General features: G+C 37.6%; 4 protein-coding genes across 7 annotated transcripts; 1 reads left to right on the top strand and 3 right to left on the bottom strand.

The window, feature by feature from the left end:
* Positions 1–29: 29 nt before the first annotated feature.
* On the bottom strand, positions 30–3,266 carry LOC103850218 (homeobox protein ATH1). The gene is made up of 5 exons (XM_033285788.1): positions 3,242–3,266; positions 1,023–1,849; positions 588–931; positions 437–497; positions 30–339 (listed from the first exon to the last, which is right to left on the bottom strand). Exons 1-5 carry the CDS (start codon positions 3,264–3,266, stop codon positions 157–159), a joined length of 1,440 nt encoding a protein of 479 aa, XP_033141679.1. The 3' UTR covers positions 30–156.
* Positions 3,267–5,395: 2,129 nt separating this feature from the next.
* LOC103850162 (calcineurin B-like protein 10) lies at positions 5,396–7,363 on the top strand. 3 transcript variants are annotated; one of them, XR_004455723.1, is made up of 9 exons: positions 5,398–5,656; positions 5,766–5,937; positions 6,048–6,130; positions 6,241–6,300; positions 6,424–6,532; positions 6,645–6,697; positions 6,766–6,846; positions 6,945–7,041; positions 7,129–7,359. XR_004455723.1 is itself a non-coding variant. In XM_009126882.3 (9 exons), the coding sequence occupies exons 1-9, from the start codon at positions 5,633–5,635 to the stop codon at positions 7,181–7,183; spliced, it is 750 nt and encodes a 249-aa protein (XP_009125130.1). In that variant the 5' UTR covers positions 5,399–5,632; the 3' UTR covers positions 7,184–7,363. The 3 variants fall into 3 exon arrangements, 1 of the variants encoding a protein (XP_009125130.1); XM_009126882.3 differs by having other exon boundaries at positions 5,399–5,656; positions 6,929–7,041; positions 7,129–7,363; XR_004455724.1 differs by lacking the exon at positions 6,766–6,846 and having other exon boundaries at positions 5,396–5,656.
* A 322-nt stretch (positions 7,364–7,685) lies between these two features.
* Positions 7,686–12,298, bottom strand: LOC103850153 (glycine dehydrogenase (decarboxylating) 1, mitochondrial). The gene is made up of 14 exons (XM_009126871.3): positions 10,891–12,298; positions 10,568–10,813; positions 10,398–10,475; positions 10,218–10,318; positions 9,929–10,124; positions 9,720–9,845; positions 9,330–9,629; positions 9,097–9,249; positions 8,805–8,993; positions 8,630–8,707; positions 8,424–8,549; positions 8,243–8,341; positions 8,025–8,142; positions 7,686–7,933 (listed from the first exon to the last, which is right to left on the bottom strand). The coding sequence occupies exons 1-14, from the start codon at positions 12,127–12,129 to the stop codon at positions 7,845–7,847; spliced, it is 3,138 nt and encodes a 1,045-aa protein (XP_009125119.1). The 5' UTR covers positions 12,130–12,298; the 3' UTR covers positions 7,686–7,844.
* Positions 12,141–16,450, bottom strand: LOC103850142 (zinc transporter 9). 2 transcript variants are annotated; one of them, XM_009126861.3, is made up of 4 exons: positions 16,173–16,450; positions 16,037–16,079; positions 15,052–15,695; positions 12,141–14,440 (listed from the first exon to the last, which is right to left on the bottom strand). In XM_009126861.3, exons 1-4 carry the CDS (start codon positions 16,185–16,187, stop codon positions 13,985–13,987), a joined length of 1,158 nt encoding a protein of 385 aa, XP_009125109.1. In that variant the 5' UTR covers positions 16,188–16,450; the 3' UTR covers positions 12,141–13,984. The 2 variants fall into 2 exon arrangements, with proteins under 2 accessions (XP_009125109.1, XP_033141841.1); XM_033285950.1 differs by having other exon boundaries at positions 15,052–16,079; positions 16,173–16,449.
* Between the last annotated feature and the right edge of the window lie 167 nt (positions 16,451–16,617).

The raw sequence follows: 16,617 nt of genomic DNA, 5'->3' as shown, positions 1-16,617 counted from the left end.
ATAATATGTTGGTAACAGTCAGTAACAAGTGATGCAAATACAAAACAGCAATATATGAGATACAACAAGCAGTATATACAATTATAACAAAAAGTCAAAACAATCATAATACGTGGTAAAAGTTGTAACGATTGCGTAAACAAAGTTGTAACACAATCATTCTCTTATTTTGTCCCTTTCTTGGCTCATCATTACAGACTTTGGCACTCTAATAAAACTTCCTCCATTGCCACCTTGAAGGGGAGTGTTACTCAGCTTCCTCTTGTTCATTTCTGCGTACATGTCTTCTATCATGGGCTTCCATAGCCTTACCCTCGCATTTATAAACCAGTTTGATACCTTTCATCACACACAAACACAAGAAACGAGACACTTATGTCACTTGCTATTTGGATTTGAGTAACAAAACATACGTTCGTCTAAAGTCAAAACATACCTGACTTCTTGTCAATCCACTACGTATAGCAAGAAGATGTTTCTCTGAATCTTTCGGGTAACTGTACTCAAAGAGAATACGTTAATATCATTTGCTTAGCTACCAATGTCATCAAAAAGTAGGCTTAATAAAGAGTTAAAAGGATTCTTACGGGTGAAGAAAGTTTTGGAACATCCATGTACGTAGAACCGAGACTGATTTCTCAGGCAAGCCTCGTTGCGGTCTCCAAATCTGATGGTTCTTACGTTTTAGCTGCTGAAGAAGGCAATGCTGGTGGAAGATTGAGTCTTCTTGAGACTTCTCTTTGCCTCTCTCCAAAACCGTTCCCATCATGAGTATCTTCTTGCTGATTCTCTCTCTCAGGTTCTTGTATAAGAAGGAGACGGTTTGGAGTGCAAACCGGGTGTGTAGCTGAGGATCTAACTCGGTTGCTGCATGGAAGGCTGATACAACCGTATGAATCTCGTCAACGCAATGACTATATCGATCATCCACCTGAAGACAAAAATCAACTCGAAAAAACTTTCAGTAATTAGTAAATAATTTCTTGGTTTATGTAAAAATGTGTTAATATATATTATTATACCATTTGAAGAAGATCCAAGAGATGGGTTTTCTTTGCTTCTAATGCTCTTCTTTGCGAACCGCCATCAAGAAACTCGTTTAGATTCTCATAACATGAGACAAAGGCTGAGTTTGTACCCTCTGACTCGGTTCCTCGAGAAGAAAAGTAGCATTGAGGATTAGTCTCTATGCCGTTGAGGGAGTATGTGGCGAAATGAGATAGTATTTCTTGAACGGAGTGAAGGTACTTTGAGCCAAATATCACTTGAGAGACGTTATTAGAAACGTGTTTGCTGCTGGAAGAAGCTTGCTCTGAGGTTATTCTTGTAGATTTAGTAGCAGCGCAAAGGCTTATCTCCGAGCTTTCATTAGAAACATCTGTGGCAAGACTTAACGAGAGCTCGTTTCTTGGGAAACCTTCTTCACCGAATGTAGATATTATTGGTTCACTAGGACCAACAACACCTTCTATGAATGGATATGCATGAAACTCACTATTTTCACCAAGACTCCACATGTTGTTTGAGGGATCATCATATGGTCTTAGATGTTCCATAGGATGAAGTGAAGGAGGAGGAAGAGGAGGAGCCATGGCCTCAAAGCTGGTCTCATGAACATTTGTAGATCTTGAAGTAGATGATAAGTACTTGTTAGTGAGAAAAGAGTTGAAGATATCAAAGCCACCCATTTGTAGAGGATCTTGTCTGATGGAATTCCATGGAAGCATTGTTGGAAATGATGTGGAATCTTCTCTTGAAGGTATCAAATCCATGAGAAGATGGTTTGGGTTAGTTATAACATTGTCCAGAGAACTATAAGTGCTGATGTTGTCCATTGGGTCTAATGAAACTGCATTAACAATAATAGAAGTTTTTAAGACTCAGACAAAAGTATTTTCAGAAGATCTCAGAAACCAAATCTTTGGAGAATAGTACTAAACAGAACTCAATGTAAGAAGAACTATATCATTAACTGTTTCATAAACATATAGGTAAATGTGAACTGAAGCATGAATTAATTAGACAGTGAGTAGGCTCAATAATGCACACACCAGTAATAATTCAAAGATATCTGTGCAAAGCAGTAAACTAGTTTAATAAATAAAAAAAGCATTATTAGTTTACTGCAAATGTCCATATAACATTAAAAGTGTTGAACTTGCCTTTATACTTCTTCTTCTGATAACAACTCTGGGAACATCTCAGAGAACAAGCCGTTGCAAGCAGAATTTTACATAAGCATTTCCAAAATTTGTGTTAAAATTGAAGAAGATGAAAGTGTTTGTTTCTCTTCTTTCCAGTGAAAGAACACTGTACTTCCACTCCGCAGCTTCTCTATGCTCCTAAAGAAAGCAAAAAAGGATAAATTAACAATAAAAACTATTATATATTGTATAAAAAAATAAATGATAAAGATGATACAACAAAGCTGGAAAAGAGAAAAGTGAGTCTGGTTAATCTCTTTTGCATGAACGCAAACTATTCAAAAGGTTCAGATTTTCACCTTACTTTAATACATTTTCATGAAGAAACTCATCGTCTTCATCCCCTGCCTCACTTCAAGATTCAGACCACTAGACTTAACACATAGCAGCATACTTTATAATAAACAAATAAACTATTTCCCCGGGAAAAGAAATAAAAAATGAATTCAAGAGATATGTGTAAAAGAAAAGAGGGCCAAATCACGTACGGAGCTCCCTCTGTTTATGACATGAATCCATTATCAAATATTTACTAGATCTTCCGACCAGAAACAAATTCAGAAAAAGATAAACCAGAATCAAATCTTATATATTTTCCTTATTATATGATTTATATCTCTTAAAAATGTTGATCGTAGAGAGAAATGTGGCTCATATGATATATGGTTGAAACCAAATCTAAAAAGAAAATCCAAAGACACGAAGAAGACCGATGTGCTACTGTTTACTACAGAGAAGTGCACTCATTTCTGTTGCAGGCTTTAAATAAGGGAAGAGACCCTACTATATTTTACTATTTGCATGTCCCTCTATATGTTATGCATGTGTGTATAGACAAAAAAAACTTTCAGAATAGTATATAATAAGTCGATTTATAAAATAACAAGAAAATAGGTTTTGTCCTCTTGTGCTGGTTTCAATTATCAGAAAGAGGGAAAAAAGTAAAGAGAGGTGAGATTTTTTTTAGCCATTTAAGGAGAATTGATGAGATGTGTGATCCATTTGGGTTATTGCTTTTTTCTTCTTTCTTTTCTCACCACTCGTGTCTTTGTCTTGTGCCATCAAATCTCATTTTACGCATATTTATTTATTTTAATTGAAGTTTTTACGTAACATTTAGAGAAAATATCATCAAGTTTGGCCTTTTCTTTGATTGTTCCTTTCTTATCAAATCTTCTTTTCATTTGGTTCAATGTGTCGTTATATGCAACGTCTTATTATACCGGTTAATAATGATTAACTCTATTACTATTAGTCCTAGAGTATAATAGATACGAGCAGGCCTGGATATACGAGCATCTGAAATTATGATATTCTTATTGGAAACTTTTCTAGCTTTGCAGGTGTTATAAGAAAACAGTTCTAACTAAAAAACAAAGCAAAAAGCTAATGTAAAAGTTATTTTGTTTGTTTTACTAAGTTATTTATATATATTATAGCTAAAAGTTACTATAGATATATGGATCTTTTTTACTTATTACGAATTAAATTTGAAATTGTAAAGTGAAAACTTATGATCTATACAGTATATTCGGATGGTTATTACTGTTTCTTTTTTTCTTTTCTTTTGGGTCAAAAACTGTTTCTTTCTGATTCTATATTATTAAAGAGATTAATAGTATCAAAAACACTACGAACTATCTTCTGAACTACTGATGCTATGCTATGCTAGAGAGCTTTGTTATCATGCCTAGGACAGTAGGACTAATATGGGGTGTAGGCCGAGCGAAAAAGTATTTAATAAAATAAAACACAAAGAAAGACTATTTTCATAAGTACCATATGTTTTCTTTTACCAATTTATCCCCAAAACATTAATTCTTTTAATAGAACTACAAATATTTGCCTGAGAATGATTACTAAAGCCTAAGATATGATTTAAAATATCAAATCTTAAGGATCGATTTTTATGGCAGTATTTCAAAACAGATCTCAAAGTGGACAAGATAAAGAAATTAAACTAGAATTTGTTTTTGTAGTATTTTCAAAATGTTCATAGATGATGCAACTAATATGAGCTTAAACGCCAACATGTGCTAGTCTGACAAAAAGAAAATACAACCAAAGAATGTGACAAGATAACGAAATGGCACGTACGTACCACTTGTAATATTATGGGCTAAATCCTAAGATTAGTGGTCCGCTTGGACAACAAAGCTCAACAAGAAGTCGTTACAGCACCTTATAAATTGAAAAAATGTACTTGGTTAGTTACGCTCATAGATTGTTGCAAAACTCATTTTTACTCGGGAATCACAATGTGAAGATACTAAGCAAAAGCGAGAGAACAAAATATAAGTAGATTCTTCACACAAAAAAAAAGAGTTGGAGCCACCAAGATAAGTGCCAAATTAACCGACTGTAACGTGAAGAATACGTAAAAGGAAGGGAGAGCAAAGGAAAAAGCATGGAAAAGAAAACCGAAAGCTGACTCAACTGAACATTTACAGCAGTCTCGTGAGGCAAAAGGCTGAACATTGGTTTATCTGGTTCGCTACACAACTTGATTTCCGGTTTATAAGTACCCACATTGGTAAATATTGCACGTAAGCTAAAGAATAATGGCACGTAGCTCGAATTTCAAAAAGATATTTTTCTTGTTCGTGTCGGTGGCTGCCAATATTGTCTGGTTCTGTTAACACAAATGATGCATCTCTCACTCGCTTGATCGTCTCTACATGTAACAAAACCAATATACGTACATATGCCTCTCTTATACAAGCGAAACAAAATGTACGTAAATCTAAGGCAATAAACAAATTGTTTGATAAAAAAAAAGCACCAATGATGATTCTTGTTGCATAGGGTTATTATAACTGCATGGCTTTGGGTTTGTTGTTACTACAATGTTTGTGACAAGTGAATCTACTCTCTTTTTATTGGGTGAACAAGCAATGCTTGGATATGTTCATTACGTGACTTTTAAAGGTCGATTACTAGACTGATGTATATATATACTTCATACATGTGTAGTCTATACTGTATATATACAGTTCTATCATAAATACCCCCAATGTACACTCTCATTAAGTTTAAATGTCGGCGAAAGGTGATGATGTACGGCAGAGATGGTTGTCGGCAATACTGGATTACAATTGGGCTTAAATGCGTTATAATGGGCCTTTTGAAGTCACGTTGTTAAGGCCCAGTAGGCTAATTAATGAAGTTAAGAAGTTGATAAACCACCTCAAAAACGAATTAATGTATAAAAAAAAAGTGAGGCTCACATGGGAAGGAGGGAGAGACAGTAAGATTTGATTGGATAAATACGAAAAACTATTGGATCTGCGTTATTTGAAGATTTGAAGACGTTAACTGATTGACTCAAAATCAAAAAGTCTTTTTTGATTTTTTGCCTTCGAGAATTGTGATGTGATTTCAAACACTATCTTCTAAGAGCCAAGAAGGAAGGAAGAAGAGGAAGAAACATGGACTGGCCGAAAGTTTCCTCTGTAAATTTTCTCAAAAAGACATTAACACTTTTGTTTTGTTTTTTGTTTCTTTGGTTTTGGATTGGTAATGGTTTTGTGTGTTTGGTAATAATTAAAAAAAAAAAAACAGAGATCAAGCTCTCTTACTGTCGGAGAGAAAGTCTGCGCCGTCTTTATACCTCTCTTTGCTATTATTGATTTCCTTTTCTCCACCGTCGGACAATGCTTCGATTGCCGCCGCCGACGATCTCCTCAAGTATGTCACCACGTGGATCTGGCTCGTCTTGCACATGGATCTCCATGTGTGTGTTTTCTCTTCTCTCTCCCTCTTCTTATCAATGGGTTTTCAATTTTAACTGTTTGGGAGGTTAAAAGTTTTAAACTTTGGTTTTGAATGTATTTTTTTTTGCAGTTTCAGTAAATGAAGTTGAAGCATTGTATGAGTTATTCAAGAAACTTAGTTGTTCAATTATTGATGATGGGTTGATTCACAAGGTCAGTTTCTTTTCTTGTGGAAAGTCTCTTATATACTAGTTTAAGGATGATCTCGTTGATGAATTGCCATCTTTTATCAGTTTTCTCAATGATTATGAGTTTGTTTGTAGGAAGAGCTTCGGCTAGCGCTTTTCCAAGCTCCATATGGTGAGAACCTCTTTCTTGATAGGGTGAGTCACTAGTGTGTGTGTGTGTGTTCTTTAGAGAAGACGGAATAGTTTTCTTTTCCCATGGTTTCTTGGACTTTTTGAGGATGAAACTTAGGGTGGTTATATACTTGATGTTTTTGGTAGGTTTTTGATTTGTTTGACGAAAAGAAGAATGGTGTTATTGAGTTTGAGGAATTTATCCATGCCTTGAGTGTGTTTCATCCCTATGCACCAATCGAGGAGAAAATCGACTGTAAGGAACTTAGAAACCATATTCAGTTCTCTATGTTAATAGTATGTAGCAAAGCTTTTATCTTATATAGTCCATGGATGAGTCTCAAGCATATGTTTCTTATATGTGGCAGTTGCATTTAGGCTCTATGATCTAAGACAAACCGGATATATAGAGCGAGAAGAGGTAAAAATAATCTGCCATTGCTAGTTGAAACTGTCTTTTGAGCTTAATAGAATTGTCAATGTTTATAGGTGCATCAAATGGTGGCTGCTATTTTGATGGAATCTGAAATGATTCTGTCCGATGAACTTTTGACCATGATCATTGATAAAGTGAGTGTGTATTTTGGAATCCTTTCCTTTTAGAGGTGGATAAATCATATATTTGAATGATCACTGAACTTGTTTTTGGTAGACATTTGCTGATGCAGATGCAGACAAGGACGGTAAAATAAGCAAAGAGGAATGGAAAGTGTATGTGCTTAAGCATCCTACCTTGCTGAAGAATATGACTCTTCCTTACCTCAAGTATGATTCTTCTCTTTGTTAGATTAACTCTTCAATCGAAGATAACTTTCAGATGTTGATCATCAAACATCTGTTTGAATTTTGAAGGGATGTGACGACGGCCTTCCCAAGTTTTATATTCAACACTGAGGTTGAAGACTGAGGCAGAACCGGTTCTGCTTTGGATTTTGTCAGTTTCCTTATTGTATTTTTACCCAAATTAGTTGGTGGTTTACCTGTTAGCTGTAAGTAAAAAAATTTGTGAGGCTCCTGATATCTTTTGATGCACGTATCTGTACACTGTTCCATTGAAAGTGATAAGCATTATTTTTACATATTTTTATCTTTTGCGTCTATGGACCAATGGTCCATACATATCTTATGTGGAAAGTTTCGGAAAAATATAAACGAATGGGTCAATGTCTAATGATTGTAGATAAGAACGAATATTTTATCTCAATCATAGAGATGTATACATTTGTCTCAACTTTTAAAAAAGTATGATCAGCGTATGAAAAATCTAGATTTTCATAATTATTTTAAAATATATACATACTTTCCTGTTCTCGTTAACACAACTAATAATTTGTTTTCACTTGAAACATTTATTTATTTTCTTTTCAGCATGTGTGAAATGTAAACTAAATTAAACAAAGGAAACGAAGGATGGTGTGATTAGCAACATTCCAATGGAAATATTACACAGCTAGATAGAAAGTGTATGATAATAAGAACACTGTGGAACATAAACATGGAAGAGCAGAGAGAAGAGAAATGAGAGTAAGAGAGAAAGGGGACAACATAACATAAGACATGAATGTAAATCAAGCTGATACTGCAGCTGCGACTTGTTCTTCTTCTGGTAGGAGAGTGCACACCAGCTTCCTGTCTCCATACACATTGTCCACACGCCCTGTTTCCACATTTCATTTCATTTGTCACAAACCTCATATTTTTTCAAAACTGGATGCCACAATCTAATATCTAAGGATGATTTGTAATACCTGTGGTTGGCCAGAACTTGGCAGATCGGAGCCATGGGGTAGGGAAAGCAGCGTACTCTCGGGAATACGGCTTCTTCCATGTGTCTGACATTAGCATAGCTGGAGAATGTGGAGCTCCCTGAGAACACACACACAAACAAACAAACAAACAAACATGACCCTCAACGTCTGGATCTATGAAGAACTGTACTGAAAATAAGATTTGTTATTTCAGTAACCTTGAGGACGTTGTTCTGGACATCTGCATTTCCTTTTTCAATCTGTGCAATTTCTTCCCTGATCGAAATGAGAGTATCGCAGAACCTGTCTAACTCCGCCTGCAAACAATTCTTATTATCAAGTTGTGATACATTGAGAGAGAAAATAGTCAGTGGAGGGATTTGCGTGTGCATATTGTACCTTGCTTTCACTCTCAGTCGGCTCAATCATAAGCGTTCCAGAGACAGGGAAAGACATTGTGGGTGCATGGAAACCATAGTCCATCAGCCGTTTCGCCACATCCTCTGCTTCTATTCCAGCAGTGTTCTAAAGAACAAAAGAAACATGTTTGAATCCCCATACAAAGACTCAACATCCACTTTCATTTACATTTCAAATAATAATACCTTGAAGCCTCTCAGATCTATGATGAATTCGTGTGCTACTGTTCCGTTGGCACCACGGAACAGAACTGGGAAGTGCTTCTGTTAAAAACAAAATCAATAAATTGGACTCTCTTTTAGTCTTGGACTCATCCCTCATCGAATGTATTGTTTTATTACTAAAAGAAGTAAAGTGTACCTCTAGGCGCTTTGCCATGTAATTAGCATTCAAGATTGCAATCTTTGAGGCCTCAGTGAGTCCACGAGATCCCATCATGGCAATGTAAGAGTAAGATATTGGCAAGATAAGCGCAGATCCCCACGGTGCAGCGGCAATGGGACCCAGCGGTTCTGTCTTCTCGGGTTGCGGGAAACCACCAGTGGGTATCTTTAACCATTGGCAATGGAGGAAAAACAAGAAAATAAAATATTACTTCACCAATCATCACCAAGAAACATAGACATTGTTGAATGAATGATCAAAGACTAACCACAGGGTGAGAAGGAAGGAATGGTGCTAAATGCTTCTTCACACCAATGGGACCCATTCCAGGCCCACCACCTCCATGAGGAATACAGAAGGTCTTGTGGAGATTGAGATGGCACACATCCGCTCCAATGAAACCAGGGCTGGTCAAACCAACCTACACGAAACCCCAACAGCAACAAATTTAGACAAAGCCCCGAGATCTCTGTTTGATGTTTTATTCAAGACCTCTCTCACCTGTGCATTCATGTTGGCACCATCCATGTACACCTGACCTCCGTTGTCGTGTATTATTTTGCAAATCTCATCAATAGTCTCTTCATAGACTCCATGAGTTGAAGGGTATGTGACCATGAGGGCAGCTAAGCTGTCTTTGTTGTCTTCGGCAGCTTTTCTCACCTCCTCCATGTTGATATTTCCCTTAGCATCAGTTCCAACCGTAATAATTTTCATTCCGCACATAGCAGCGCTTGCAGGGTTTGTCCCATGTGCAGAGACGGGGATGATACACACATTTCTGTGATGATCTCCTCTTGACTGGATGATGCATACATTTATTCATTTTACAGTTTAGACAATTGGAAAATAATTTGTTTACAGCAAAATATTTAGGATATAAGCCTTTACCCTGTGATATTCGCGGATAACCATGAGCCCGGTATACTCGCCAGAAGCACCAGCATTAGGTTGCAATGAGAGAGAGTCAAACCCAGTGATTGTACACAAGAGATCACCCAAGGTGCTGAACATTTCCTATATAAATGCCAACAAATATTCAGATTCACTATTCAGTTTTCTAGATTTAAACCTTAACTGAATCAAGAAAATGGGCTCACCTGATAACCTTGTGCTTGATCAATTGGAGCAAATGGGTGGATGTCAGTGAAACTTGGCCATGAGACTGGCATCATTTCAGTTGTTGCATTTAACTTCATTGTACAAGATCCCAATGGAATCATGCTGTGGCACAGTGAGAGATCCTTAGTCGCTAACTTGTGGATGTACCTGAGTAACTCATGCTCTGTGTGGTACCTAATCACATTGTTAAAAAGGAAAATACATATGAGATACTATTAAGCCACAAACAATAAACCAGGCAAGACTCAAAGAACATAAAAAATATACATGTTGAAGATTGGGTGGGTGAGATAAGTGCTCTCTCTTGTTAAGTTAGAGGGAATGGAATTCTGAACCTCAGGTGCAAGAGATTCAGCCGTGAACGGAACCTGAAAAAATAGAGTTCAGATAATCAAATTTCATGCAACGACCCAAGTAAACAACAGAAGAGGATTGAACAACACTCACAGGCTTGCCAGAAGCAAAGACTTTGAAAAGTTTATCGACATCATCCAAGGTGGTTGTTTCGTCAAAAGAAGCAGTAATCTGAAAGACATCAAGTTAACATGCCAAAATGTTCAAATCTCTCTCTATGCGGCTAGAAACATTTGAATGTCAAACAAAGGAGAGTCACTCACAGTGTTGGAGTCCACAACACGCAGATTCATTTCGCTCTTGACAGCTGCATCAGCAATCGCATGTGCATCCGAACACTTAATCTTCACAGTGTCAAAGTAAGGAAGATCTTGAACTTCAGCAACCCCAAGCTTCTTCAATCCTAGAGAAAATATACCAGCAAGACCATGAACGCGCTCGGCAATAGATTTTAAACCTGCAGGTCCGTGGTAAACAGCATACATAGCAGCCATGTTCGCAAGCAACGCCTACAACAAAACAAAAAAAATTATAAAAAAACAGCAAAAAAAAAAAAAAAAATTCATCAACCATGAATCAACATTACTTGAGCAGTACAGATGTTGCTAGTGGCTTTATCCCTCCTAATATGCTGCTCCCTAGTCTGCATCGCCATACGCAGAGCCGGCTTCCCAGTAGAATCAACACTAACACCAATAATCCTCCCTGGCATCATTCTCTTATACTCCGAGGAAGTAGCCAAAAAAGCAGCGTGGGGACCACCGTAACCCATCGGAACGCCAAACCTCTGAGCCGAACCAACGACAATATCCGCCCCAAACTCCCCAGGAGGCTTTAACACCGTCAAGGCCAACAAATCCGTCGCCATAACAACCTTAACGCCGTTAGCGTGAGCGTTCTTAACAAACTCGCCGTAATCTAACACTTCCCCCTCAGTTCCTGGATACTGAACGAGCACACCACACACGTCACCACAACTATAATCAATCTCTTTAAGATCCTTCGTAACAACCTTTAAATCAAATCCATCAGCTCTAGTTTTACAAATCTCGATCGTCTGAGGATGGCAGTTACTCGCGATAACGAACGTCTTCTTCTTCCCCTTTTGAATATTGTTACACATCGCCATGGCTTCAGCAGCCGCAGTCCCTTCGTCGAGAAGGGACGCGTTGGACATGGGGAGTCCGGTGAGATCGGTGATCATGGTCTGGAAGTTGAGGAGAGACTCGAGCCTCCCCTGGGAGATCTCCGCCTGGTACGGAGTGTACTGAGTGTACCAGGCGGGGTTCTCCAGGATGTTGCGGATGATCACGGTGGGAACGTGTGTGTTGTAGTACCCCATCCCGATGAAGGACTTGAAGACCTTGTTCTTGGAGGCCAGCTCGGTCATGTGCGCGATCATCTCGCTCTCGGTGAGGCCTCCGTCGAATTTCGAGAACTTCATCGAGTCGATTCGGATCTGTTTCGGGACGGTGTCGTCGACCAAGGAGTCGATGTGATCGTATCCGCAGTATTTCGCCATGTGCGCTTGCTCGTCCGGCGTCGCGGAGTTGTGGCGGCGCGGGAAAGTGTCTCCCGCCTTAACCGCATCGACGGAGATCGAACGCGTCTGGTTATGGTTGTGGTGGTGGTGTTTGGGGAGATTGACGGATCTGTGGTGGTTGTTAGAGAGGAAAGGGGAGAGGGAAGAGATGTAGCGAGAAGGAGCGTGGGGGACAACGGAAGGGACGTGGTGAGGGGTGATCTCGCCGTTACGGTGTCGTTTCGATTCGTTAACGAGGCGTCTCACGATGCCTCTGTAAGCGAGCCTACGTGCGCGCTCCATGGTGATTTGATGATTTGATGAGAGGAAGTGGGAAGGAATCAGGAAAAACGAAGAAAGATTGATTTGTCTTTCTAGTTTTGTGCCATTGGATTGGTTGGTGGAGGAGGTGGTGGTGCAAATGGTGTGTATGTATGTATATCACTGACTGTATATCACGTCCCAAGACAGAGTGTGTTTATATATACTGCTAAAATTATTTAGTTCTTTTTTTTTATTATTTGTGAAATTTTGTGGATCTCTTGTAAATGGTTGAAGAAGGCTCAGCGATGGGGTTGGTGAAAAGTATCTAACAATTTGTGCAGATTCCACGTGTATCGCATCTAATTAGGAATTTGATTAATATTGTTACGATAGTCATATTTATTTAATTATGATTAAAATGGATCTCTGACATCTTTTAATTAGTTGTTTATTATGTCAAAAAAAATTAGTTGTTTGAAAAATTAGTTGTTTATTTAGAGCATTTTCTCCAAACCACATAGTATATATACATGTTTTTTTCTAACATCAATAATGCAGTTTATTTAGTTTTACAAATGAGATAGCATATGTTTATATTTCAAAGATATATATTGCATGTTGAGATTGTATATTAAGAAAAACCCATACTGCTTTCCACAATGTGCTTAGCTCACAGGATTTGTTCTTTTCCTCCAAAATTTGTGGGTTTTTTTCTTCAAAATTGAGCTGTGTTGGGCTAATCAATAAGTAAGTTTTATTTGGTACTAACTTTTTTGGAAAAGATTACTAGTTAGCATTCCTAGATAAACAGTAGGAAAAATAAGATTTTTAACTATTGTTTTGATGATATACAGGCAAACCTTGAGATATATAATTGTGGAAAGTGCTGTAAATAAAAATCTGGAGATAACATTTGAAAGGATGCTAGCTAAAGCTGAAGAGATTGGGATTCGGTGGACGAAAATGTTTGTCACCTTTATCAAATAAATCACAAAGAAAGCAACAAAAGAAAAATCATATGGCAAACAAGTTGTAAATATTTTGGTTCACATGAAAAAATAAAATAATTAGGTGGCGTGATCTATTTCACATAGAGTTTATCTCCACAAATAAATAGTTAAATAGATAAATATAGGGCTGGCCGTCTGTTCATCATACAACTTGGGAACCATCGTCTTCCAAACATACGACTGAAAATGAAACATTCTCGTTTTGGACCCTCGAAGAGAAATAAATCTCTTAAGCGTTCCACTCCTTTTGGAAAATTTATTCATGAAGTTCTTGTTTTGCTTGAAGAAAATCTTGTCTATAAAGGATTATATAATATGGTGTTAGTTATACTGGTAAATGTTTTGTTGGCTTATATCAAAAAAGAAAACGTAAAAGGAGAATTGCTTGAAAAAGGTGTCACGATGATCTTTGGTTTTGATTTGTGTCCAAGGACAATAATGTGGTTGTTAAAGAGCCAGATTATATACACTTTCACCATATTTATTGAGTCTTTTACCCAAAAAACAAAACGCAAAACATCTACATGTGCCAAAAGTTTGTGATACGTGTATGAAGTTTTTGAGGTTTGAAAGGTGGAAGGATGTAACACCCGGTAATGAATGGATGGGACTCGAGATATTTATCTGAGCAAATTCCATACATACCGAAGCTTTACATAATCTTGTAGATACAGTCATACAGATTATAACCGTATGTATACAGCAAATAGCAAACATTTTTATTTCAATCAATACTTTCATAAATAAATCACAACGATAAACAGCAAGACTTGATGACGCGATAACAAAAATTTGAAACACACAAACGTATACTTAAAGGAAAATAACTGTTTTGTTATGATGGAAGAAAAGCTTGTTTTGAAAAATCAAGAAGTGAAAACTAATCAAGCCCAAATTGCAAGAGCAGACATCATCCCAGCACCAAGGAACAAAAAGCAATAAGACACAATCTGAAGTTTAAAATCAACGCTCATCTTCTTGCTCAAGAAATCCGCAGCAATCAGATCAACAAGCGCCATGTAGACAAGTATTCCCGCAGAGAGAGAATCAAGCACTCCTTCAGCCACCAAAGCCACAACGCTATAGGAGTTGTAAGATGAGGCAATGGCTGTTCCTACAGCCACACCGATTGGGGTAGTAATCGTGAAGAAGAAAGCCATCAGGGCTGATCCACGCAGGGTTAGTTTAGCCTCCGCAACGCAGCCACCGAGGGCAAAACCTTCGAAGAATTGGTGGAAGGAAAGAGCGAGGAGGAGTGGACGTATGGTGCATGGGCTATGTGATACTCCAAGTGATATTCCTATTATTATCGAATGTGATACTATTCCCATTTCAAGTATCTGAATTTAAAAAAAATCAAGAAACGTACCATCAACATATAAATAAAATTATTAAAACCGGAATCGTTTGTCTACTCACTTATACATTTAAATGATATAAACAGAATCATTTGACTAACCTATCTAATCTAATAACTTTACCTAATAACAATCAATAAGTTTTAATATTATAAAAGTATTTTCTCGTTTTAGTACTATTTGTGTTTCGTAAAATGAATGCTACATTTAAACCAAATGTCGAATATCACTTGTTACACTCGCATTTCCATGGAAGTAATTAAACCTATAGTGCATGAAGTTTTTCACAGTTAAACCTTGTGAGTAAGCAATTAAACCTATAGTGCATAAAGTTTTTCACCAGTTAATATTACAACTCAAAGACAGCTCTATTAGAATGGAACTAACGTGCAGTATTAGAATGCATCCAACTGATATATTTTTGACTTGGCTTTATTGTAAGAAAAGTAGTAAAAAGGATTTGTTAAACCATAGCTAGCTCATTGTGCATGAATGAACGAACTCAGCTGTTTTAAGCTCATTAGAATGTAATAAAACAATTCAAAAGTCAAAACCAGAAATATAAAAAAAAGAGTTGCAAGAAATGTATTTACCTGAGAAACAACAACGTGCCTAACACCACTGTCCAAGCCAACGTCCCCGTGGTCATGGCCATGACCTGCGACACCGCTCCTATTCGCCAGAGCCTCAAAACCTTCGGGTCCCATCGAGAGACTATGACGGTGATGGTCCGCGTGGGCTCGCATCCCCACGATATGCAACTTCCCACCATCTTCCTGATCCCTCAGAAAACCCGATGATAGACCCGATCCAAACTCAGCCGGACCAAGTGACTGAACAGACTGGTTCATCAGCTGCTCCTGCTTCCTCTCGTAGTACCCCGTGATCATGAAGTCCGCGAGCAGAGTGAGAAGCGCCGCCACCATGGCGAAGAACTCAGGGAAAGGGAACTTCCTCCATGGAAACTCCGGGAGACACGGGTCGGAGAGAGCTTCGGAGCCTCCGGAGAGCATGTGGACGAACCCTGTTGCGAGGATGACTCCTGCCGCGAATGCTTTGGCTCCTCTCATTAGACCACCGTTTGATGGTAGGAGGGTTCCTCCAACGAGGGGAAGCGAGACGCCTGCCGCTCCAGCGATAAGGATGGACGCCATAGCTGCGTACTTGAGGGTGAGAGCAGCCGCATCATCCCGGCACGGGTCTGACTCGCCGGTGTCGCAGCTGGTTGTGAACGACTCTGTTTTTGTTTTTGAGAAAAAACAAAAAAAAAATAATGGACGGAAAATATGATATACTAATGAAATAAGTATAACTAAAAACATTTTATCCAAAAAAGTATGATATATGGGGAAAAAAATTAAGTTATCTTTGTCTACGTAAATTGTTTTTTGCAAGATTAGCATAAATTGGAGTTAATATAAGGGTGTTAAGTAAGATTATCAATTTAATGAGAGATTAGTAGCAAAGTAAAGTAATTTTCAGATATTTTGTGGATTTTAGAAAAGTTCATGATCCAACGACATAGACAAGAAAAGATAAATATGCAAATAGTTGAAGTGTGGGAAAGAAAAAGAATACCTGTAAATCTAGAGGATAATGGTTGGAGGAACTGCCAGAAATCCTGAAAACATTTACAGGCAGAGAAATTGTGATAAAAAAATAGAATAAGTCAAGAACTAGCTGATGAGGAAGTAATGAAGTATTAGTTTCAAACCTGTAAGAGAGACATTACTTCGCTTTGGATGATTACACTTGAAGGTTTCTATTCTTGTCATCAGCAATTAGGGGATTATATATAGTATAGACTCTTACTTTTTATGAAGAAAGAGTGGGAAAATATTAACTAAGCATGTGTTCTTGTTTGTGTGTGCGTGCACGTACGTGGAGAAAGTCACAAGTAATTCATGAGAATGGCCATATAATGTTGTCATTTCATACCTAATCTCATTGGAAATAGTTGAATATTTAGATTCTTATAATTTAAATAATGATCGCTATCAAACTTCAGTGTTATTATAAAATGACTTCGGAATCAAACTTAACAACTCGGAAAAATAAGATAAATATAAGAAAGATGGGAAGTGAATATTGTTTTGCATTTTTTTCGTTCACTGAATCATCTGTTTATATAGGGATGACTTTTGTGTGTTAAATTTTTT

Source organism: Brassica rapa, chromosome A01 (genome assembly GCF_000309985.2).
Source record: "Brassica rapa cultivar Chiifu-401-42 chromosome A01, CAAS_Brap_v3.01, whole genome shotgun sequence".
Classification (NCBI taxonomy): Eukaryota; Viridiplantae; Streptophyta; class Magnoliopsida; order Brassicales; family Brassicaceae; genus Brassica; species Brassica rapa.
Note: the sequence above shows the minus strand (reverse complement) of the source record. Positions and strands in the feature narration are given on the sequence as shown.